This window comes from Lichenostomus cassidix, chromosome 2 (assembly GCF_008360975.1).
Source record: "Lichenostomus cassidix isolate B80296 chromosome 2, HeHo_3.0, whole genome shotgun sequence".
NCBI classification, from domain to species: Eukaryota; Metazoa; Chordata; class Aves; order Passeriformes; family Meliphagidae; genus Lichenostomus; species Lichenostomus cassidix.
In genome coordinates, this window is record NC_139482.1 from 46,655,994 (window position 1) to 46,680,704 (window position 24,711).

Sequence of the window (24,711 nt, forward strand, 5' to 3'; positions counted from 1 at the left end):
CCTAAACTGGCTAAAGGGACATTTCAGAGCATGGAATGTCATGCCCAGTATATAAACTGGAGAAAGCAATCCACAACAGTACCATGTGCAGCTCAGGGAGGGGCTGGACATTTACCAGCAGGTGGTGAGCAACTGTATTCTGCCTCATTTTTCTTGTTTTTTTTCTCTATACTTTTTACTACAATCACTAGTATTACCATTGTATTTCAATTTATCTCAGTTATTAGACTGTTCTTATCTCACCCTGTGAGTTTTACTTTTTTCCTGATTCTCCTTTCTCCCCATGAGGGAGGGGAGAAAGGTAGAAGTGAACAAGCAGCTGCATAGTCCATAGTTGGCAGCTGGGGTTAAACCATGACGATTTGTTGAGCCAACAGCGGCACTGCAGAACTCCGTGTAAGGTGTAGTTGAGACATCAATGCACGTGTATGTATCAATAAACATCAGTTGCAAAGTGTTTTTCAGAGCACCGTATTAAGAAAACATGCAAAGGAGTAGCTGTGTGTTGCTCTTTTCATACACCTGCTCCATCAGCACTGCTGATCTACTCTGTCTCTTCACAGCAAGAAGTATGATGGATGGAACATGCTGGCACAGACTCGGTGTTAACATACATTTGGAGGAATCTAAATGCATCTGCCATTTCAGGTCTTCCTGCAAGGTAAAGGTAAGAATTAAATTTTAATCACTTTTTCTATATTCAAAGCTGCAAAAGTGGTTGACATACAGGTCAACTGGGGCACATCCTATAGCGCCTTAATCCTCATGCCTTTTGTTCCATTTCATACCACAGTTTTACTGCATCCAGCTTTGCCTAGAAGCATGTACTACGTAATTGTGCTTTGTTTTATACTATTGAACAATTTCTACGAGGATACACTAAGAAAAAGTATTTTCCCTACAGTTTAATTTCTCTCTCATCATCAGCTGTTATACTTCATATGCTGTTCAATTCTATACCCAAACTGCTCAAAAACACATACAACAAAGACCTGATATGATTAATTTTCAACAAGTTCTTTCCTTTTCTGACAAGTGCGCATTTCTTACATCAATCTGCTTTTCAGTGCTTGCTTTGCATTTACTCATGATCACAACCTTATTTTTGCTTCTGTGAGTAGCTTTCCTCTGCCTCCAACTCTTTGGTAATGCTTCCTATCTCATTGTTATTTCTCACTCACTTTCCTCAGTAACCATAATTTTGCTTTTCCTTGCTTGTATCTTATTAAGTTGTGGAAGCTGGGAGATTCTATGACCTTAAGACAATCTCATGGAAATGTGGCCTCTACAATGCATTGCTCCAGCTGGGTTCTGGTTAAAGCACTCAGAACATCTCCCATTTCACTATTTCAACCTTGTGAAACCTGTCAACAAATTTATCTTTTTTTGAGTACAAATCATCAGTGGCAATTCTACACCTTTTAACCAAACCAGGGCTAACAGCATAAGAGCAACTTTCTTTACCTAGTCACTAGCAGCAGAAAACTGCCACCAACTGCTTCCTACAGCACAGAATACAAACAAACCTGAACAACATCGGTAAGAAGAAACAAATGGCTGTTGACAGCTAGATACTGGCAGGTCATAACTGCACAGCTTACAGGAATGCTAACACAGGACAAAAAAACGGTAAAAGAAAAACTCTGGTAAAATTGAGAGGGAGAACACACAGGTCAAACAGATGAAACTTCTTCAATGCATTCCAGAAATAAGGCCTGTAACATCCTAGACTGCCACTTGTGACACTCCTTTAAAAACGTACGGTTTTGTAGCAGCTCTTAAACATTAGTCAAGTTAGATCCATCCACCAAACTAAAAAGGTAACATTTCATGGACAAGGTCTGTATGTTTTATGTATCTATAGTAAAGAACCTAAACTGAGAGCTGCTTCCCATAGTAAAAATAAGAACATCACAATTAAACATGACTTACTCATCACTGCTGTCTATATAGGCCTGTATTTGCTTACAGCAAATAAAATAATTGATGCTTTTAAGACTTACATTTCTATTCCTCTTTTGACAAACTTGTAAATCAGAAATATTTTGTAAATCAAAAAAAGATTGTTTAATTTAGATACCTCAAAACCATTGTTCAGATTTATTTTTTCCAACTGACTCATCTCTCAGTGAGGCCTAGAAATCCTTGCAGATGTTTCAGAGTTTAAAACTTAAAAGGTTTAAAACTTTGCTGCATAGCACTTTAACACAAGCAAGTAAAAAATAAATCCTATTTATCACTCATTCACACTATTCAAGAGCTTTGTCCTGTACTTGAAAATCAGGAAGTCAAATAGGCTTTCCTTTGGTAGGAGTGTAACAGAATCTTTGCAGATGTTTTTAAGTTAAGGAGCACATGATAACTTCAGAATTAAGAACAAACCCAAATGTACCCTCTGGACTACAGCTGACATTTAAAGAAAGCAACCAAAAACCTGACATAGCACTGTGCCACTCTCTCATGTACCATTTTCCTTTCCTCAGTTTTAATTAAGTTAATGAAGTTAAAGAATACAGATAGTCTGCTGTTGAGATCATACTCGTAACTGTATAGACACTGCTACAAACACATCACTTTAGTCAACGTTAGTAATGCCACCATGATAACTTTATTACACTCTCAAATTAATCATATCCTCATCCTTAATGAGGCAGTATTTAGCCATTTGCATTCAAATATGCATATAAACATCCAAAAGAGTTACCATAACAGTTTTTATTAAAAAACCTAATGTACATGTTTTGCCCCAGTGCAGCTATATTTTCCTTAAAAAGTACTGTACGTATCAAACATTTAAGGTTTATGCCATCACTGTCAATTGTCTTTGAAGAGCTGTCAAATTCTGCCAACTTTAATGAACTTCAGTACAGTCTCAAGAAAAAGCTTTCAGCTTTTCAAATGAAGAGGCTTAATATTTTCTGACATGAAGACAACACACCGTTAACAAGTAATCCTTGTGTTTACAGCATTCTCTCAGGAATGACATAAGTTCCAAATCCCATGTGAGAATTCATACCCTGCATCAAACTAACACAAGATATATTATTCAGATAAACAGAGAGCATTTGGAAAGGTCCGTCAACATTCATATTTTTAACAGCTCTTTAAAGAGGTAATGGTGCAGATTACATACAAGCTCTTTGCCTCAGTGTAATACACATTTGAAATTAAAACAAAACATGGAAGACCAATATCTTTACATTTTATTCTTCAGAAAAAGAAGAATCTTAAAGAAAGCATTTAGTAGTCCACTTGTGCTTAAAATATTCAATGCATGAGAAAGCCAAAAGAAAAAAAATACACATTTTTGTACACCATGATCCAAAAGATAACATTATAAATTTTCAGAAATTGCACTGTATTTAGAACACTCTCTAGAATCTGCTCCACTTCTATATATGGCTACTGAGGCTGCCTGACACAGTTCCTTTTCCACTTTAATTGCCAACCTGTGGAGGCCCTTCAGGGATCAGTGATGTGAAGAAGGTTGTGATAAAGGACCAAGCAGAAGCCATGAATCCAGGCTGCTGCTCTGTATTGCCATCTTCACCTGCATCTTCTCCATTGTCTTCATCAATCCCATCATCCATAAGTCGCTCCTTTAAAAACAGAAATTGAAGCAATTCAACTGCTTCTTTTCAGAATTCTGACATAAGGTAACCAGCAGTATCTTCCTACATTAACTGACTTTTCTTAGAACAACCTCCTGAAGTAACTAGCATGAAGAAAGTCTGTGATTGAAGTAGAGACAATCAGTAATTGTCAGACTGGAGAAATACAGAATTTAAGCAGCAGCCACAACGTGAGGACAATGCTGAAAGCTTTCTGGTTAAACCAGCTCCATTTCACAAAAGTTGACTTTCTGTCCAGGCACTACAGCATACTTTACAGTATCATACACAGGAGTCTCAAAAGACATGTCTGCCCTTACTCACCATCTCTTCAAGATCAGGATTATTTGCATGTTGCCCATCACGGTTCACTTCTGCATTATTGGCTGCCTGTTGTTGGCCTCCCTCTTGCCTAAAGGGAAACCATCCAGCTTGGTGTCTATGTAAGAAAGCGGAACAGTTGAAAACCTCTCTTTTGAAAGGAACAAAAAGATTTTTCTTCTACAACTAACTACTGCAGCAAATTCTGTAAGCACTTTCAAATGAAAGAAGTTATATCTATTTTTTTGTAATTTAACCTTTTAGATTGAATGGCTATTCTTCAATGTCTGTGTTAAGGTCTTGCTGTTCACAGCCCTCAGTTCCAGAAGACAAATAATGTACCGTGATTAGGTGATGAAATATGTAGAATACTTTTTATGGGTATCCACCCCATTTTTAAGTACTTAAGTTAAATAAATTTTCAAAGGCAGCCTTAATTTTCTTATTTTAAACTTGATTTTCCGTGGAAAAAAAGGAATTTAAACTTCAGCTAATGCTTGAACCACATCACCACTGTAAATTAAATAAGCCTCTCCCACATTTCCAAGTGTCTATATTGTGATTTCAACTACCCTACATGTATGAAAGAACAGTCTTAGCGAGGACTGAGATTACAATGTAGGGAAGCTCTCAGTAAATGCCATCAGTCCAAAATATCAAGCATATCCACTTCTATTTACATCACTAAGGTATCTTCATATGCAAAAGGAAATGATGACAACAGTACTGATATTTCTCAAATAAACACAGAACGTACTTAGGTCTTTATGACGTGTAGTTAAAAAATTTTTAAGTCTCTGCAATTCTACCAGATCTAGTACCCACCATTATAGCACTACTACCTTAACTCTGCATAACAAAATTTACTGCACACATCCCATAAGTTATTTTGGAAATATACATGAGCTTAGCTCTGCAATTTCATATCCATGCAGTACGTTTAAGTTTATGCAGGTATATGCTCGACCTATATGAGCTTCCCTCCCCCTCAAACTCAATTTCTAAATTTTCATCCCAAAATGCTACATTTCAACATTACTGATCTATTCACATCACCAGTATGTAAGAACATTGTGTTTCAGGCATAAGTGGAATCCAACTTACTGTAAAAACATTTTGAGAATTACGTCTTTCTTCACATCAGTTTCTCTACTAGTTTAATTTTTTTTAACAGACACACCCTACTGTAAAGGAACAGTGTGTAAATCTTTGTATGTGGGTAATTTTAATTTTAAATGGAATAAACATTAGCACCATACTCCACACCTCAGATCTGCAGCTATACTCAACTGTTGTACTCACAAATAAACGAGCAGCATGGCTCCCATTACCATGACAAACCGACTGAAAGAAGAATAGAAGTATACAATGCTCAGAAGAATTGCTGCTCTAGAGAACGTGTACATCCAGTCCAGCCAGTCCCGGTTGAAGTCCTCTTCATTCACTACTGGGCCACCCTGTGCATTCATCTGAACATTTTGGTTTACAGGCCTGTTCTCCTGGACGGCTACATTTGGCACTGCTGCAGGCTCATTTGCAGGAGGACGTTCTGAATTTACAGCCTGGGCAACCGCAGATCTCGCTGGCTCAGTGCTGGAAGTCACTTGGGCTGAAACAGCAGCTTGGCTAAAAATTTAAACATAAACCTGGTTTGTCAAAAAACATGCACCATAATTACTAAGCTTGTCTTCTTTGCTACAGTTACAGATGTAATACATGTCAAAACAAACTGCATTTCCTGTTAGATTTTTACTTACTAAGACATTAATTTAATTCTAATCCAAGACTGATTTCATAATTTGCTGGACAAAACTAAACATAAAACAGAGCCAGACAAAATAAACACAGGCATTCTGATCCTGAAAAAAAAAAATGTTTGAAATATTCTTTTCACTAGAGTAGCTCAGAACTAAGATAATGCAGACTTACTATTGCATGTAGTACTGACGTACATACATCTGCTGCCACCATATCATCTGTAAGGGACTGAATGCAGGATACATAGAAAATCCAGCAGGAGCACCTTGGCCTGGAAGCTGGTTACCTATATTGCTAGAAAATGATTTAAAGAAAAATATTTAGCTCTGAATTGTGACATTTATGAAGTGTGCTAGTATTAAAAAACAAGGTAGCATTTCTCCTCTCATTTGTTCCCCTAAAATAATGCACTGAAATAACACATGGTGAGATCATCCAACCCATTCCAAAAAAGCACAACATTTTCATAAAAGAAATTAATCAGCAAAGTTATTTCTATAGAAAGAATATTTGGTTTTGTACTTCATATGTCACTAGCTGCATCTCTGGGACAAAACAATGCCAAAATTTTTCAAGACAGCTAACTGCTGAAATTCTTCCATACAATCCCTTTTAAATTCAGAGGCCACCCTTAAAGGTGCTACAGGAGCTGTAAAAGGAAAATGTACTATGTTCTATAGCTTTGTTTTAGGAGCAATAGCTGAAATATCACTGTAATCAGAGACATGAAGAAATAACAGAAGCAAAGACAAACTTATCTTTCAGATACAGCTTCTGAAGACTGCAACTAAGAACACTGTGAAGGATTTACTTCCCACCCCCCCATCAACATTCTGAGCATATGTGATTCTCCTCCCTATGGGCTTTTAACTCCAATTCACATGCAAAAGAGATAAAACTCCTGTACATAAGTTTTATGTTTGGTTTGGTCTGCTATTAGACTTCTTATCCTCTCTTACCTCCTAGAGCATATAGCATGTTTTGGCAAGATTTCCAACTCTTTCCCAAAAGATTTTGATGTAGTGAACTGTAGTAAACCAGGACATCTTTCAGGACAGCATGAGAGTATAAAGCATGAAGAAAAGTTTATTCAGACTGCAGGTAGCAAAAGCTGAGACTGCTGTAATTGTACTGCAGACTACACCTGTTCCCTAAGTAAGGCACTCCCTGCAAAGATATCACCAAGAGATTTCATTAGTCTACCAGGCATTCAGATATACACATGCCCAGAAAGAAAGATGGGAGGAAGACATTAAAATCTTTTTTCCACATTATACATGAATAAATATTTCACTCTAATTCTGGGCAAGAACCTGCCATGCAACTCCATGACCTCTGCTAAAACTGTTATGTCTGCATTTAGCCATAACCTGTTTCGACAAATGTTTGGGGGTGGAGGGGGAAGCAAAAGTACTTTCCTGACACCAAACACAAACTGAGATAATCACAGGCATTACTCTAGGTTTATTTAAAAAATATAAGGGGTTAACTTGCAGCCCTGCTGATGCTATTTCTTTATGCATAATAAACATTGAAACAGCAATGCTGTGAAGCTACTGTGGAAAAATATTAATCATGATTTACAGCTGTAAGCTATAAGAATGTTTTTCTATCCCCTTAACTGGCAAACACTTTGAGAGATTAGACTCCTCCAAAATTCATAAAACATTTGACCTCAAAATGTAAAGATGATTTAAATATGTTACATGGGTGCCATAGTGAGTACTATGATGAGACAAACCACTGAGCATATTGTCTCATTTTCAAGCAGGCAGAGTATCAAATGGGGTCCTGAACAGGCAGGATCATTCACTTCCAACTCAGTCACCAAAAGCAGTGCTACCCAACTTGCCTGAGTGAGTTCTTAAAGAATTCGCCAGTTCCTCTTCTCATTAGATACAGATTTCAGCATTCTACTTTGTAACTGCTATCTTGAGCCCAAAAATGTTGAGATGCCTTAAGCTAACAGCTTGCCTTCACATCTTTTAGATACATCTTCTAGAACTATTACTGGATTTGAATATTTTCTTTCTTCCAAACTCTTTCAAAAGCTGCTTTCTTGATGATGTCTTAAAGCTTGATAGTAGATTAAACAGCCCAGTCAAACAAGACAAACCACAGAAGTTCAGTTATGTCATGTTCTTTTCTTTCACATTCAAATATTTTGGGAGGTTTTTAATATTTTTCCCCTTTTTTCCCTTTTTATTTTTAGAAGAAGTGACTTTTTGAGAAGCAAGACTTAGTTTTTCAATATTTACCTCCATTAATTGAGCAAAAGTAGACTGGCTTACAACTAGCTATTGGCTTAGAATGCCAACTCGTACAGCAATATTTTGTTTGGTCATCAAAAATCAAAATGAGGCCGATGTTGCCAATTATACAGCTATTACACTTGCCAGTGTATTAAGTTAGTTTATGAAATTCAGAAACAGCTCTAAACAGTGTAAGAATGTATTTCAGTGAGAAGAATCTCCCCAAAGGAAGAGGATCTTCTCAGCAAAGAAAGGCAGCTTGCTGTTCAAGGAAAAAGCAAAGCAGCACATACTTTCTCCTAATTTTTTCGAGAAAGAGGAGAAAGAGCTAGGAAGGAGAGTATTTCAAAAGAATGGCAGCAACAGTGTAAGAACAATGAAGCAAACAGGATCTGTACAGGCATTCCAAGACTGGAGAACAAAGCAGAGCAGGCAATAGAGGAACAGCTGGATAAGCCAGAAAACAGTTCAAATGGTATACGTAGCTTCAGAATATTTTGAAAAGACAATGCTGCTCGCCGGTATGGCTAGAAAGCTCAAAATTATTTATTTTGGTCTATGGAAGTCACCCAAATGAACTAACCAGCACTGAATTTGAGGTAAGGTCATTACAAAGATACTGCTCACCACCAGCAGAAAAATAAGCCTTTTTACTCAGACTTAAAAGCTCATTCTCTGTCACCTGCCTGACTGCCAATAACTGCACTTGTTTAACCTTGACTGACAGACATTTCATTTATGGTTCATCTCATACGAGCCTGGGATATCAACTTCAGGTGATATTTCAGTATCCTCTGCTATGTTATTTGCTTCTTAGAAGAAAACACAGTGAGCAAAGGTGACTGATGCAGCAATGTATTCATGTGCTAGAATATACTGCATGCTGTCAGTATGTAATTTTTTTGTTTGCTTTCAAACATTACTGTGTGCACAATATGAAAACATTTCACTAGATGGCCACCCACACTTGACAAATTATTTCACTGCCTTGATGTTTCTACCTGTTTACTACTTCCAAGTGCTCTTCAACATGAAAAGCAAACCCTGTCATGGCTGAGCCCATCTGTTCTGTTGGTACCCGCGTAGCACAGAGGAGGCCCTGATCCCAACTAAGTCCACAGGAGCAGACAATGCTGTGCTTGCTCCCCACAGCTGAAGGCTAACTCAGCAGATACATAAACTACTTGCCCAGTCCCACCTCAAGTTTAGATTTTTTGAAAATAGCATTTGCAAAAACTCAAATGCAACAGAAAGTTTTCACTTTTTTTTCCCCTGTAATACTTCAATAATCTGAACTAAATGCTGTTTTCCCAGAGGATATTCAACTCACACAGCTTTAAGCCAGGAGCTGAAAAAAACAGCAAAACCGTAATTTAATCATCTAACATTCGCATTACTTATTTGTATAAATCAATGGAAGTAGTGCAAAATGCTTAAGGAAACTGACCCTCACAGAAATTTCAAACACCTGGAGACCTTTCCCCATCAGCAGTGCCTATAGCTCATCATGCAGCTAGAGTAAAATTATTTTTCTTATCTTTTCATGACCAAACAGAGCGAAGTAATGCCAGTTTCAGCTATGAATCTTCATATTCTGAATGAGTCTTGATCTGCATATAAATTACATTAAAGCTAAATCCCATTGCCCCAAATGATGTTTAAGAGACAGCTAAAAAGAGAGCATTTCTTACTGCCGGAATACAAACAGCAGTGCCCAAAAGCAAAACCGGACAAATCTGAGAAGATTACTGAAGCATTTAAAAGGGTTTTTAAAGAAGCAAGCAGACTCCAGCAGGCACTGGGCACAGATTATTTGGAGTCAATGAGAGCCAGTATCCAGCAGTCCATGAAGATCTACTTTAAGTTCTGACAGCATTCCATTAAAATACTTAAAAAAAAAAAAAAGTCCTAGGATTATTTAGGGTTTGTTTATTTTGGCGTATCTGTTCAGATTAGGAATGCACTCCTGGAAACCTCCAGTCACTTCCTCTTACTACAGTTCTGTTTGCACCACAGAATGCTCTTGGATCACCATCTGGATTCTTTTGGGCTACACAAAATTGAAGTATGTGATTTGGGAGCACTGTTAATACACCTTAGCCACAAGCAGGACCCTATTCCAGGTAACCAAGCTAGGGATAGTCCAAGAAAGACTGAAACCCCTGAAATATGTACAGTGATGTCAAGTTCTCAGCATTTCTTTCAGTCTACAGATCCCCGCCCTCTCAATCCACATTACATGCTTCACATAGCAAGTCACACCCTTAGTATTTTTAAAGTACTTTTAAGTTGTTCTTTCTTTCCAAGACAGCAATATCTCCCAAACTGACACAAATTAATTCAGCCCAAAGACTGAACAATGGTTCTGTTGCCTTTTTGAAGTCCATGGCCTATTCAGTTCCTCACACTTGACAAAAGTCACTCAGAATGTCTATGTGACAAGCTAATTAGAAAAACATTAAAACTTTTTACAGATTAGTCATTTACACATCACGTAATAAATTGTTTCTGGAACTACCTTACATTACGCCAAGAGCAGTCTTAACACTCAACCTGGTCTCCCCTAGCTTTGTCAGAAAGGCAAGTATGACCACTTCCATGCATTTGCTCAGAATAACGTAAGTGCTCTACCCACTCCAAAGGCAACCTCTTCCCAGCAGACAGTACATTTCAGAAAATAAAAAAAAAAAACCACTGAACAAATTCAAGATGAAAACTAGCAACAGTAAAGTCTAAGTTAACTCTAATGAGAGCATGTAAATTAAACTGAAATGAAATAAACTTTCAACAGCTCTTGGCACCTGCAACTTACTTTCCAGCAACAGAAACAATCATTGCTGTTAGCACATTCACACCTTATTTTTGTTTCAACATTCTCCAAAGTAAGTTTCTAGAATCTATACAGTGGTGGGAGAACACCCTGTCAGAAAGAAAACTTGAAAGTCCCTGAGGACATGACAGCTATCATCTCAGAACACACCATCTTCCTGTTTTCCCCTTGGAAGAAATTACTACTACTACTAACAAAAAAACATGTTTAAGCAGCTGCAAAATACACATGGGTTAAAATTCCTAAAGCTGCTTTTTAAGCAACAAAACAAATGACATAATTTTAATAGTTCTGCAATAACAGATCTGATCTAGAAATGTACACTGGTTACCCTTCACTGGTATGTATGAAAATCCTTAAACATTCTGTTGTAGATACACAAGCACTTACACATACTCAAAACACCTGCACATCATTTCTGCAGTTGAATCCATTACGGAGAAATAAAGAATTACATCTCATGTGTCAAGAACTAAAAACCATCATATTCTGGTAAAAAATTTAGTGTTGACTATTACAATAAAGGACAGAAAGGACAACCAGAAGCAGTAATTCTCATTTACATTACTAACTATATCCACTAAATGCACTTGCCCAAGAAATTTGAAGGAAGAAAGTATAAAGAAAAATATAAACAAACAGCCTGAAGGGAAGCACCTCTTTGAAGGACTTGCTCTTTGACTGACACCTGGCTAAAAACACTAATTTTCATGTGAAAACATTTCTAATGTGACTTATGCTTCGAGGTGAACTAGCCACATCATTTTGCAGACTGTGAAACAAAACATAATCGCAACTGAACATTTGAAAAGCACTTTAAATAGTATCGAAGAGTGAGGATTGCTTCAGTCTCACTTACCCTTGCATTAAGTAAGGGAACTGGTGGCTTGGCGTGGGATTGCTGTGTGCTTGTGGAAGATTACGATGCCTCACTCCATCTGCATTAGTGTTCAAAGACGTAGAAGAAGCTTCTTGGTTTGTGGGTGAGGCAGCAGTTGATCCAGAACGGTCTAAATTCTTAAAAATAAATAAAATCGAGGTTGTGGATCTTTTGCCACAGCTACAAGATTTACTACTGTGTCTTAAAAAAACTATTCCCTTCAATGTTTTGTCACAAGTTTTATTAAGAATGTAAACACTGGGTTAAGTCTCCTGTGGTTTTATTGCTTCTGGCAAGCCTTAGTAAAAACAGAAATTCAAAATTGCACTCAGGTGCATGGGGAAAAAAAAAGAAAGAAAAAAGAATTTTTCAGAAAGCCCCAACACTTGATAGTTTCCAGAGAAAACCACAAGTCACTGGGAATTATAGTTTCAAAAAGCTGAAGCAAACTAAAACTTAATTGAAAGAATATTTAGCAGGAACAGAAGTTCTAGTGGCTATCATTAACAGAAGTACCTACAACCTCAGGATATGATGACCATCAGAGACAACAGTGCCTGCAGTGGCTTAAAATACCATTCCTCTATCCATGTTTTCAGTTAGCCCTTCTACTCTTCACCCTCACCTCACTGTGAAGCTGCCCAATCCAAATTGCTGTGCTCACCACTGGAAGGGGGCTATCAGTGGGAATAGGGAAACAGCTAGGAACTACTTGGGCTCCCAGGAACACATCTGAAACTGGTATCAGAACTTCAATACTTTCCAAGAATAAATTCTTAACTCCGGAAGTAGGACAACACTGGCTTCTAAACTGTTTGTCACCATAACAAGATTACAATTGGGCCACTGAGATGCATTATTTCAGTTTTAATAAATCCCCAAATCCTGTTCTTAATAATTACTGTAATGTTTACTCAGTAGAAAATCCTCTTTCACTCTGACAACTCAGGAAGTGAGGAGGTGCAATTACTTAAGACATCTATGTCACATTTGCCCTACAAAGGAAACAAGAAAAATATACCACTAGTCAGTGGAGGTGGGGGGGGGGTAAAAATAAAAAAACAAATAGAAGGATAAAGGCCATTCAAGCTTTGGGTTTAGGCTGTTTCCTCCAAAGTATAATGAACATAGCACTTTGCATACTGCCTGCTTTAAGCAGTCATTAATAGTCATTCAAATACAACACTTACAACTGATGTACACAGCAATAAAGCACTCACACAGGAGGCCCCCTGTGTCCTGCTTGAAAACAGAGATGTAGATACAGCCTTTGAAAACATGTTGTAGCCACCATCCCCTCTCTACCAGTGCTTAAACTGCTCATGTTTCTGTCACACAGCAGCCTAACACAAGCCCTTATCGACAGCAGTATGAAAACAGACAGCTTAAAAGGGCATTTCCCATATGCTGGTAATACACACCTCAGATGAAAAGTATGCACAGTGGTATTGCATATATCCCTTTCTGACTAACCTTCAATGGCTTCAAATTAGTGATACTGTCAACTCTGGAAAATGCCAAAAATTACACTAATGACTACCAAGTCCTCAGCAGAAATCATTTAAACCATATGATATTCAAACTGCATTTAGAACACAGTACAACAAACATCATCATCATTTTTGGAGGGTGTGACAAGGGGAAGGCTCAAAGCACCATAAACAAACGTGTTAACAACAAATGAAAGTGAAAGCACTTTCTGCTTTTTGTCTTACAGACACTCTGACTACCTCGAAGTTCATACATAAACACCAGCCAATTCCTGTCAAACAGAATAAACCCTGGCCAAGTTCCACCTGTATCTCATGACAATGCCAATATTTTGACTGGTCTCTTAGATTTTCACCAAACGAACCTGAACTTAAGTTTTTTTAAAATTCTGAATACACTGTTCAATTTCTGCCAAAGATATAGGGATACGGAAAGAAAGGAAGATGTACTTTTCAGTACAGTGTTAAAAAAAAAGAATAGCTTAGAAAAGGTAGTGCTTTATCATCTAATAAATACAACTGTATTACAATTGAAAAAAGGTCATATTTGTTTAAATAAAATTACACCCTTAAATAATCAAGTCTAATTGCACAAATTCACATGGCATGCTCTACTTTCAATGTACTATTTTACACACAAATATACAAAGTTACAAGAGAAAGTAATGGCAAATTTCCTTAGCATAGAAGGAATTTATGTCCTGTGTATAAAAAAACTCACTGAGCTACTGCTGGAGGTCGAAGCTCCGTGACCTTCTCTACTGGTGCTGGGTTTTGGAGAACTTGGGGGTGTCCGAGATGTACATACCAGATGAACCATATGATATTCATCTTGCTAAAAATTAAAGAAATTGAAGAGCTAAAGCAACAATATCTGAGAAATTTACAAGTAAAAATGGTCTTTAAAAATTCACTTTCAAAGTTGCAAACACTAAAGAAACATTATACAAAGCAGTGAGACCATAAAGCAACACTTGAGTCTAGCACAAGAAAATCAAACTAATTCACAGCTAATGTCTTCTTAGAAGGCACATGTCCACAGTAACATATGGAACACTGACTTTATCCCAGTTTTCCCTGAAACTGCAGTATAGCAGAATCAATGGAAGAACCCTGGGAGAAACATGAAGTATATCACAAGCTTTAACTTTTATTTCGGAAAAATCTCAAACCTTTTGCAGGCTCATTTTCCCTAAAGCTAAGAATACTTACATTTGCACTGAGATTTATGAAGAGTATTATTCAACAGAGATATCAGGGTACATGAAAAATGCAGGCACTGGAATTCCACAAGCAGGCCAAGATAAGAACAATGTGCCAGCTACTGCATTCACCTCACTCCTGTCTAAACTTGGCTCAAGCCTAACCTGCAGACATCAAACTGAAGGGCCCCTGCAGATATTCCATGCTCAGGGAATGCTATTCAAAGTGCTGGGTGAGGCTTGAGTATTCCTAAATATTTTAAAAGTGAGGAAGCAAATGCATACCACCACTTGAAGGCATGCAGCAAGGCCATGCCAATCCTGCAGGAACACACTCACCCCCAATCTGGAGGCCATAACAACTTCAATCTGAAGCTATTTCACTGTACCAAATTAAAATACCCCCTTACATAGGTAGCCATAGCAACAGAACAGCTATGGCTGCATATTTAATTTGCACACTGTAGCTTCCTCAGTAACTAAATTTTAAACAAGAGGAGCAACTAAAACACTCCTCTATCCTCTTCTGAATCAGCATGGTGCAGGCAAGCTGCCATTTTTAATGAGATGACATTCAGAAATGCTGCATTTGGAGGGGGTTTTTCAACCTACATATAAAATTGCTGTAACAGCCATTTACCCATTTTTAAGGTTTTGATCTCCAAGAATAGAAAAAACTATATAAATGCTTTTATACACCACTATGCATTACTGCTAGCACAGTCAATGCACACTCACAGTCATTTAAACTCCTCCCCATGTGCTGCTCCCTAACCCCAAGCACAGTCTCATGGCTACATTAAGAGTAATTTCTTACCAGTCAGTGATACCAATGATCAGAAAGCACTGAACACAGGTGATCAGCACTTTGACCATGTCAAAAGCCTTTAACCTAACTAATTACATTCTTCCTAGATAAGAATTTATGTGCCTGGGGAAGGCCAGGGAAGCTAGACATATCACTGGCAAGCCTACAGCTTACGATTTTATTAAATGTGACAATTTACTGTAACACACTTCTATTCATAAGTAATGTGTTGGACATCACTGTGCTAGAAGAGTGTCATAACTTCCAGCCTCGAGGCATTTTGTATCAGTGAAATGACACTGGTCAGTACCCAGGAACAAGTATCACAAAGCTAAACTGAACCATTCAGCAAGTCCCCAGACAATACCAGGAATTTATAGATAATCTAGTAGGAAGAACACAGCAAAGAACGAGATTGAATTTAATACTTTTTTTCCAAAAGCTCTTAGAAGCTTTAGCACAAAAAACTCCTTCCAACACAAATTTCTAACTTTGTGCTTAAGACTGGTATGTTTCCAAATTCATTAAGTTTAACTACACCCAAGACCTGTAACTACTAAAACACTTTAAAGTAAAATACTGTATAGTCAAGGAAGACATTAGTTACAAAGCTTCTCCTCTAGCACATAAGCAAAGTTTGAAATTTTGTTTTCTAAAACCAGTGTGTTGCAAGCAAGCCAAGGGAATTAAAGGAATTCAGATTTCATTTTGTCCTCAGCAAGCAAAACTAAGCTTTGAGATAAGTTATACAAGCATTTCCTTGAACTTCCAGGTGGTACAGGACATAGACTGGCTTACAATAGTCCACCTTCAGTTTTCTAGTAAACCTACACATGGTAAACTGCAATAATTTTCTTTGGTAAGAAGTTTAATTTAATAAAATCTATTTCAGAATAAAGATTATAAAAGAACAGCAGTGTTAGTCTGCTGAAGCAACACTCAAGACTCCTCTGCATGTGTTTCTTCACCCTTAACACTGAAGTTCAGTTGCCCACTTTCACTAAAACATGTATACCTTTAAAGACTTTCCTCCATGGGAAGTTTTAAAATGTCATCCACCCACTCTTGCATTACCTCAATACATTACAAAAAGGTATCATTACCAACAGCCAGGTATTGTATTACAGAGTTCACCTATTTCACAGGATTAAAAACTGTGCAAGGACCTAAAATACTTCCCCAATAACAGCTATTGATTCATCCAGAGCTGTTTACAAAGAATTTAGAATAGTCAACATAACGCATCATGATTTCTGTCACCATCAAAACTGAAACAAAAGTTCTTTATAATCTACCCTAAACATCTTGTTCTATACATTTTTAAGAACTTTACTAACTTAATGAAGTCCTTATTACTTGGTGTCATCAATCCAAACTATTTGAATCAGTTTGAAAACCAAGCACATGTATTCCAAGATTTACTCCATGAGATGTCATGCATATTCAGGATTGGGATTTAAATGCTAACTGAAGAATCCAAAATTAGATTAATAGAATTATTTGTTCCAATAGGAACCAACAGAATAAAAAAAAAAGTAAGAAATTAAAAGAGCAAGAACCAACAAAGTTTCAAACATCAGCAGGAATGGTTAATAGCTGACAAATCAAAAACAAGTCAACAAACAGCCTTCCAAGGAAATTATTCAGGAATTTAGAATTCTGGCTTTGCATATTAAATATACTACTTTATCTGCTTGCACAAGCGCCATTTTTAATGTAACTTCTGGATTTAAGCCTGTATGAGAATTTAAATGATGTCCCGAATAAACACAAATATGTTGTATTATTCCACTTGTGTGACAGTGGTACCTGTCCAAAGAAGTCAAGGCCAGGTTGGATGGAGCTCTAAGCAATCTGGTCTAGTGGAAGGTGCCCCTGCCTATGGCAGGAGGGTTGGAACTAGATGAGCTGTAAGGTCCCTTCCAACACAAATCATTTCACGATTCCATGATACACAACATATCACTTGTCTAGGACTTAACATAGCCTCCTTGCTCTCCCACCAATTGAAAACATGCCTCAATCCACAAGTATCACAGTACTACATACAAGGGATACTTGAAAATACATTTTCCAGAACATATCAACATTATGCAGTTACATCTCTCAATACAACAAGGAAAATCTGAAGTTAAACAACACAAATCTAAATTCCCATTTCCCAAAAAAGGGGTTTGATCAAATATTGTATGGTGTGGATATAAAGCTTACTTTTCTGAGAACATCTTTCAGCTGCAGGTGATCAGGAAGCAGTCTGCCAGAATACACCAGTCTCTGATCCTTTGTAGACTAGGAGATGGGGACAAAGAAAGGAATTTAGCTTTTTTCCTGCTGTGCAGGTATACAGCTGGAGATAACATTTGCAGATGAGAAAATTCCTTGTAAGTCCAACCACCAACAGAGACACTTCAAAACATTTCAGAGGTTTCACAAGCTGAACTCACAAATTACTTCTGAAAAACAATTCTGCTATTAAGCTCTCAGCAAGAGCACTGTAATAATCAACAACACTTAATGGCAAATGCTTGTCAAGAAAACTTTCAAGTACATTCAGACATTCTTGTCTTTTAGTGATTTGTTCTTTACCCTGCTCCTGGTCCCAGGCACTTTCTGAGTATATAGATGGAGAAGTGGCTGGGCCAAAGAAAGTTAGCAGAATGACAGAATGCCAATTAAAATATGCAGAAGAGGACAAATTTCAATCTTTTTCAAGAAGGACTTTCTGCTATTAGTCCTTGCCCCCACCGTCACACCTCCCACAGAAAAAAAACCAAAACCAACATCATAAGAAAAAGCAAAATGGAAAGCATTAAAAAGCCGGAAGTGGCAAAAGATTTTTTTAAGGTAACCTTCCAACCTGGGTAAGCTTTTTTCATCTGTTCTTACAGTTTCACAGTTTAAAATAATCTAGTATTGTACACAAAGACTTTTTTTTTTTTTAATATGATACACTACTCATGTGACAGTAAGTATGGACTATTCTACACAATAGAAATAACAACAAAAGGATTTTTAAAAGGAAACTATTTGGGGTACCTATCTCCAGTAAGATGTCCAGTATGCTAAAGCAAGCAGTTTACTTGGTCAAAAAAAGAAAGAAAAACATCAACCCCACTCAACTCAGTTTATGCTATCAAAAAAAGGTGTAAAAAGTCACTAACATACTGTAACTACATAAATATGTAAGTCCCCCCTGCCAAAAAAAAACCCAACAAAAAAAACCAACTCCCAAATACTCACCAATTTTGAGAGAACGTTAGAAAGAATGGTCACATCAGTTCAGTTTAATGACTACTTACACCCTGAATTAATTCAGTAGCATTTATCACTTGAAAGTGAGCGTTACCATAAGTAAACATTAAATGATGAAATCTAGCCTAACATCAGTGGAGCAGACAGCATTAGCAGCATGAACTATTTGAAAAATTTCCCCATCATGCAAACAGCAAGTCTTACACCTCTCCTTTCTATCCCAGCCTTCTGCTGCCCACTTTGTCACCTTGCTCACACTAATACTAAGACAAATAACTGACAACCAGATCTCTGTGATTAGGGAAACAAGTTTTGACTTTTTTTTTTCTTGCAGCAGCCTTCTACAGATCCCAAATAACTTAGCAGAATACAGAAATATCACATAATTGTTTGGGTTTTTTTACCTGGGCGAAAAAAACATATCACTAGAACAAAACAGATACACAAAGCAAATAATTCTAATAAGTACACAGTAAATCTGAAAATCTGAGAAGCGTTTCCTTTAACTTTTTTCCTGGAGCTATAATACGAACCATTCATGATTCAGTACATGTTTTTTTAAACGAATAAGTTCATAACCTACCACATACTATGCAAAACTGTTTATCACTTTTGTTTTTAAAAAAATTCTCTATTCTTCTGCATTTTTAATTAGTGACATAGGATACTATTTTTCTAAGTCTCACAACACAGGGAACTAGTTATTTGCAGCTCAAATTTATAAAATATTGTAATACATTCAACAACAATGCTATACTATTTCTATTTACATTTAAAACAACAAAAAATGCCTGATTGATGTCTGTAACTTCTTTTGAGCTGTATCATTTTGTTGCTCCCTTCAAGCAGGAAGAGGCTGCTAGCATAATGCAAGCTTGCATTTTGTATTTCAGAAAGGCCTTCTTAGAAAAATCAAATTTTCAGCATCAAGATTAAAGAAAACCTTAATTTCCTGTAAATTGGAAACTGGTTGCTTTAGATTGACCAGTGCAGTCAGAAGAAATATCTAAGAATCCTTGTTTCTGGGTCCTGAGACAGATTATTTGGAGATTAATTAGAACAGACAAGTACTTAAAACAAGCAAAGCACAACAGCAAAAACCTTTCAAATTCCAACTCTTTAAATAATCATCCAGCACAGTGCTAGAGTGTTGTTTTGCCTGTCTCACACACAATACAGCTTTTCACATGGTCACATTCAATTTTTCTCTTCAGCACCTCATGAATGAGCCTCTCTTCAACCCTCTCAAGTATCTTCTCAAACACCATACAAGTAACTTTTAAATACGAACACTTTACAGAGATGAAATGCAAGATTAAAACAATCCCTCAAAGCTGACTACATGGCCTTCAGTAATGTGTTTCAGCTTCCTACAAAACCACAAAAGAAAAGGTTAAACATATGTTGAGTACTGTTAATCATATTAAGCCAGGGACTTTAATGGGGAAGATGAGGCCTTAAACCCCATACTCCACCCTTCATACGTTAAATACCTACCTGAGCACTACAGGATTATCACTTGCAATTCTCAGGGTGAAAGCCTGGAATTCTGAAATGTGCTTGTTTGTTTGTTTTAATTAATGCAGGTGGAAGAAGAGGTAATAAATGTGGAAACACAGTAGCTCACATATATGCCAAAGTAAATGGAAAAGGCATTCAACTCATCCTCTGTCAGAGGAAATTTCACTACCACACCTCTTGCTTCAAGGAACAGCATGCTCACTGCTAGCTCAAACATTGAATTGGGATAGAAAAACACATAAAACCACATAATTAGAGCAGCCCCATTTTCAGATGCAAGCACATGGCATCAGAAAAGAATTATTCTAGAACCTAAAGTTTAGACTGAGACGGGAAACAGTTTGCAGATCAAAATCCAAAAGGTATCCAAAATCCAAAACTAAGACCTCCAAAGCTACTGGTTTTGGGGGGTTTTTCCCCCTCCATTTTTCAGGCAAGACTTCTTTTGCAATGCTTATTCCAAATTAGCTGCGTCCAGCACATCACCAAACACCAAACATAAGATAGTGTAGCAACGTCCTGCAGGAATACAGGCAATATCTGAGCTATTCTGTTGCAGCTACCAGACAGGTATTATTTTAGTTCATTAAGTCTCTCTCCCATTCTTCTATAGGAAATAAAAATCCTAGCAACCACATCAGGTTAGAACTGCTGGCAAACATTAGATGACAGGTACTACAGGATATGAGAAATAGCAGTTTTATATTACTGTTTATGGGTGTAATCAACGCAGCAGTTAATGCACTGAAGGTAGGATCTGCCAGACTGAGACAGACTGCCTGATTTTACAACAACCTTGTGTTATTTTATGTAAGTATTTCATTTAGGGATATTATAACTGCAGTACTCTGTCTGTGAAAACTGGTCCAGTCAGGGAGCAAAAGTATTGACAAATGGGAATCTTAGTGAAGACTCATGAACTAATAAACACCATTCTGAACCATTTGGCTTATTCAATTACTTACTTTGGAAAGTATATCAGCTTTTAATAACAACTAAACCAATTTAACTCTGCCTGTATTTGAAATTTTTATGTATTTAGGCAAGTCATTTACACAAATTAATCTGGAAAAATCACAAATAACACTGCCTCAAGACCTAACTTCTCATTTGCTTATTAAAACCACCTCACTTTCTGAAGACGTACTCTTAATACACTGTAAATTTCATTAGGACACTTACAGTTACCATCAGTTTACTGATTAATTTACAGATGAACGTACAAGAATGAGGTTCAGGCCACACAGAAAACTTGAAATACTATGTACAGCAGTGACAGCAACTGATTTCTACTTTACACCCTTAACTTCTAGAATACTGCAAGGCCTGTATAGAGTCTCTATGCTCCAGTATATTCTCACCACCTTAAAATAGCGTTGTAATAGAAGTTATTTCCAGGACCTATCATACTGAGGGAACAGAGAAATCTTATCAAGAAGCTTTTAACACTGATCTGGTTTAAAAGCAAAAAAAGGGCAGAGGAAGGAGAGCTCCTAAAAGCAAAAGGACTTCCACAAATTTGAAAAAAGGAGTAATACTCAACATCAAAAACACATCAAGCCAAAAATACACTTTATTTTACTCTGCATAGGAGCCACCCCATTAAACACCTTTCTCCTCTCCCATTTTATTACTTTAATTTGAATGGTCCTATGAAATAAAAATACTGTGTTCAGTTATTTGTTTAACTACAAGTGTGGTAAATCCAAATTAAATTGGAATTACTGAGACAACTTGCATTAAAAAAACTCCCCATTCTTTAACCCAGAACAAATTTGGGTATGCTGAACTAGTCATTAATAATGAGTGGCATGTTGAGGAATCTATTTTCAATGGAAGATGTTTCAGGAAACTGAAATTTAACACTATACTACTGTTTAAAGCCTACAGTGCAACACGAAAACCTCTTGTTCATTAAGGTTGCTTCCCTTCAGGAGCTCAATTTAGCAAGATCATTCATAGGATGAGTCAGAAAACTAGTGTTTAAACACAAACACGTCACTGGAGGAGACTCTAGCGAGGAGGATGAAGCAGCTATCAGCTGGAGTCATATTTTTGTTTTTCACAGCAGATAGGCTCTTTTAGCAGAGAATCACTCACAGCTATAACTATATCCACAAACACTCAAAACTGTTTAACAGATGTCAATGTGCCAGTGACACAGCCCAAGTTGTTGGCTGCTTTTCTCCTTTCTCCAAAAGGCAGAAACCCTTCTTGAGGTAAAGCTACTATTTTACTTTCCACTGTCAAAAAAAAAATCAACGACAGTAATTCTTCTATTGAACTAAGTGAAAAATAATTTACAATACAAAAGCCGCCTTCTTCTGACGTTTTCTAAAGCCTGGTTGTAGGCCCCACATGCTGCTGCAGCTCTCTTATACACTTCCCTGGAAGAAATTTTTAAATATACCATTCCGCATGACTGCCATTCCACACATACACAGTATTATCTATTATTACATATTCTTTTCATAGCCTCTTTTTAATTGCCAAATTTAGAACTTAACAGAATTCAGAAATAAATCACATTTCACTCAGGAATGAAAAATGCTGTAAGTATTGTTTCAAAATATAGTCACAGCTGTCATACAAGTTTGTATTAACACCTGACAGCAGAAAATTCAGCACAACCTCAAGAAAACTGGCTTTTCAAAGAGGAAATAATTCTGGAGGTTGCTCAACCACATGCTTCAAATAATATTATGAATAAACAACTACCTGCTCCACTCCTCACTGAATTCCCTAAATCGTGTTAACCTTAAGTATTATGGCTTTTACTTTAGAACAGACAGAACTCTTAGAGCTCTTAGATTTACAAAAATTAATCTTAGATTCAGTTAACTGAGGTACCTAAATCTGCGTTCCCAGAAAAAGCTAAGTGAAGCATTAGTAAGCATCTTTAGCGATATCGCCTTTCAGGATGCTACACTGCGATCTCCTCAGACGATGTAAAAGAGCAGATTCGTGTTTTGTTACATTGCCAACTTCCCTGGAAGCAGAGGGACGGCCATCGCCTTGACGCAGGTCACTGTTGGGCAGCAGGGCTGTTTGTTTATTCGGCAGGGTCTAAGGAAGTCCTGACCGCCTGTCCCAAGTCACCGCAGTGCCAGCCCCACCGGCGAGGCGAAGGAGAAGGGCTGGCCAACAACTCACCGGCTTACTGGGGTACACCTTGGACAGGTGGCACTTCAGCTTGCCCACAGTCCACTCCAGAAAGCAGCTGATGGTCTGGTCGGTGTACTTCTGGTTGGGGGCCTTGATGATGAGGGTCACCGGGTGCTCCACCACGCTCTGCTCCATGCTGCCCGCGGGTTCGGCCGGCCCTGCCCGCTCTCCTCCCGCCCGGGGACACGACGCCGCTCGAACCTCTGGGGGGCTCCGGGCGGCTTCAGCGGCCGGGGGCGAATTTCCCGGGGGAGCTGGGGGAGCCCATCTCCGTGCTGGCGCTCCGCGAACCCGCGGGAGCGAAGGGACAAGGAGCAGCGCGGCACCCAGAACCCGCCCGCCCGGCCGGCCCGGGCCCCTCAGCCCGCAGCACCGCCTCGGCCTCCGGCCGCCGCCTGCCGCCGCGTAAAATGGAGGCCGGAAGCGCCGCCGCCGCCGCCCCGCCCCCGCCGCTCCCGCCGAGCAGCACCGGGGGGCGCCCGCGGGCCGGCGTGACGCAATGGCGGCGGCGCTGACGGGCTGTGTTTGTTGTGCCGCCAGGGTGGCCGTGGGCCGCGCTACGAGTGTGGGTGTGGAGCGGCTGCTCGGGCCGGGCTGTTCATTCACAAGAAGGTCTCAACGACTTGAAAGCTTAAGTGCTTCTTAGCAGCGGAATTAAAGCTTTGCTGCTTGTATGTCTTGCCTCCGTCACCATTGCGTGGGAGCGCCGCAGTGTATTTGTCCCAAATATCCTCGTGAGGTCAGGAAATGCAATTTTATAACCAGGGTGGAGGCCATTGAATCTCAAAGAATCGCAATCTCACAGAATGGTCTGGGTTGGAAGGGACCTCAAGGACACCTAGTTCCACCCCCCTGGCCCAGGGCAGGGACACCTTGCAGTATGCCAGGTTGCTCAGAGCTCCATCCAGCCTGGCCTGGAGCGCTGCCCGGGATGGGGCATCCACTGCTTCTCTGGGCAGCCTGTGACAGCCTCACCACCCTCACAGTAAAGAATTTCTTCTTAGGATCTAATCTAAAACCTACTCTCAGTTCGAATCCATTCCCTCTTGTCCTGTCACTATATGTCCTTGTAAAGTCCCTCTTCATCTTTCTCCTAGGCTCCCTTCAGGTACTGGAAGGCTGAAGTTAGGTCACCATGAAGCCTTCTTTTCCAGGCTGAGCAATTCCAATTCTCTCAGCTTTTCCTCACAGGAGGGGTGCTCCATCCCTCTAATTGTCTCGGTGGCCTCCTCTGGACTTGCTCCAACAGGTCAATGTCGTTCCTGTGCCAGGGACCCCAGAGCTGGGTGCAGTTCTCCAGGTGGGTTCTCACCAGAGCAGAGCAGAGGGGCAGAATCCCTTTCCTTGCCCTGCTGCCCACACTGCTTTGGATGCAGCCCAGGACACACTTGGCTCTCTGGGCTATGAGTGCACATTGCTGGCTCATCTCCAGCCTCTCATCCACCAGCACCCCAAAGTCCTTCTTCCCTGGGCTGCTCCCCATCTGTTTGTCCCCCAGCCTCTGTTGATACCAGGGGTTATCCCAACCCAGCTGCAGCACCTTGCACTTGGTCATATTAAACCATGTTAGAGTCCTGTGGGCCCACTGCTTGAGCTTGTCCAGCTCCCTCTGGATGGTATC

General features: G+C 38.8%; 1 protein-coding gene across 6 annotated transcripts; it reads right to left on the minus strand.

The window, feature by feature from the left end:
- Positions 1 to 2,589: 2,589 nt before the first annotated feature.
- HERPUD2 (HERPUD family member 2) lies at positions 2,590 to 23,508 on the minus strand. 6 transcript variants are annotated; one of them, XM_085051402.1, is made up of 9 exons: positions 23,079 to 23,508; positions 17,364 to 17,441; positions 13,864 to 13,977; positions 11,632 to 11,789; positions 6,650 to 6,736; positions 5,862 to 5,984; positions 5,235 to 5,558; positions 3,936 to 4,023; positions 2,590 to 3,599 (listed from the first exon to the last, which is right to left on the minus strand). In XM_085051402.1, exons 1-9 carry the CDS (start codon positions 23,223 to 23,225, stop codon positions 3,438 to 3,440), a joined length of 1,281 nt encoding a protein of 426 aa, XP_084907528.1. In that variant the 5' UTR covers positions 23,226 to 23,508; the 3' UTR covers positions 2,590 to 3,437. The 6 variants fall into 6 exon arrangements, with proteins under 6 accessions (XP_084907528.1, XP_084907527.1, XP_084907529.1 ...); XM_085051401.1 differs by having other exon boundaries at positions 3,936 to 4,050; positions 23,079 to 23,507; XM_085051403.1 differs by lacking the exon at positions 17,364 to 17,441 and having other exon boundaries at positions 3,936 to 4,050.
- Positions 23,509 to 24,711: the final 1,203 nt, after the last annotated feature.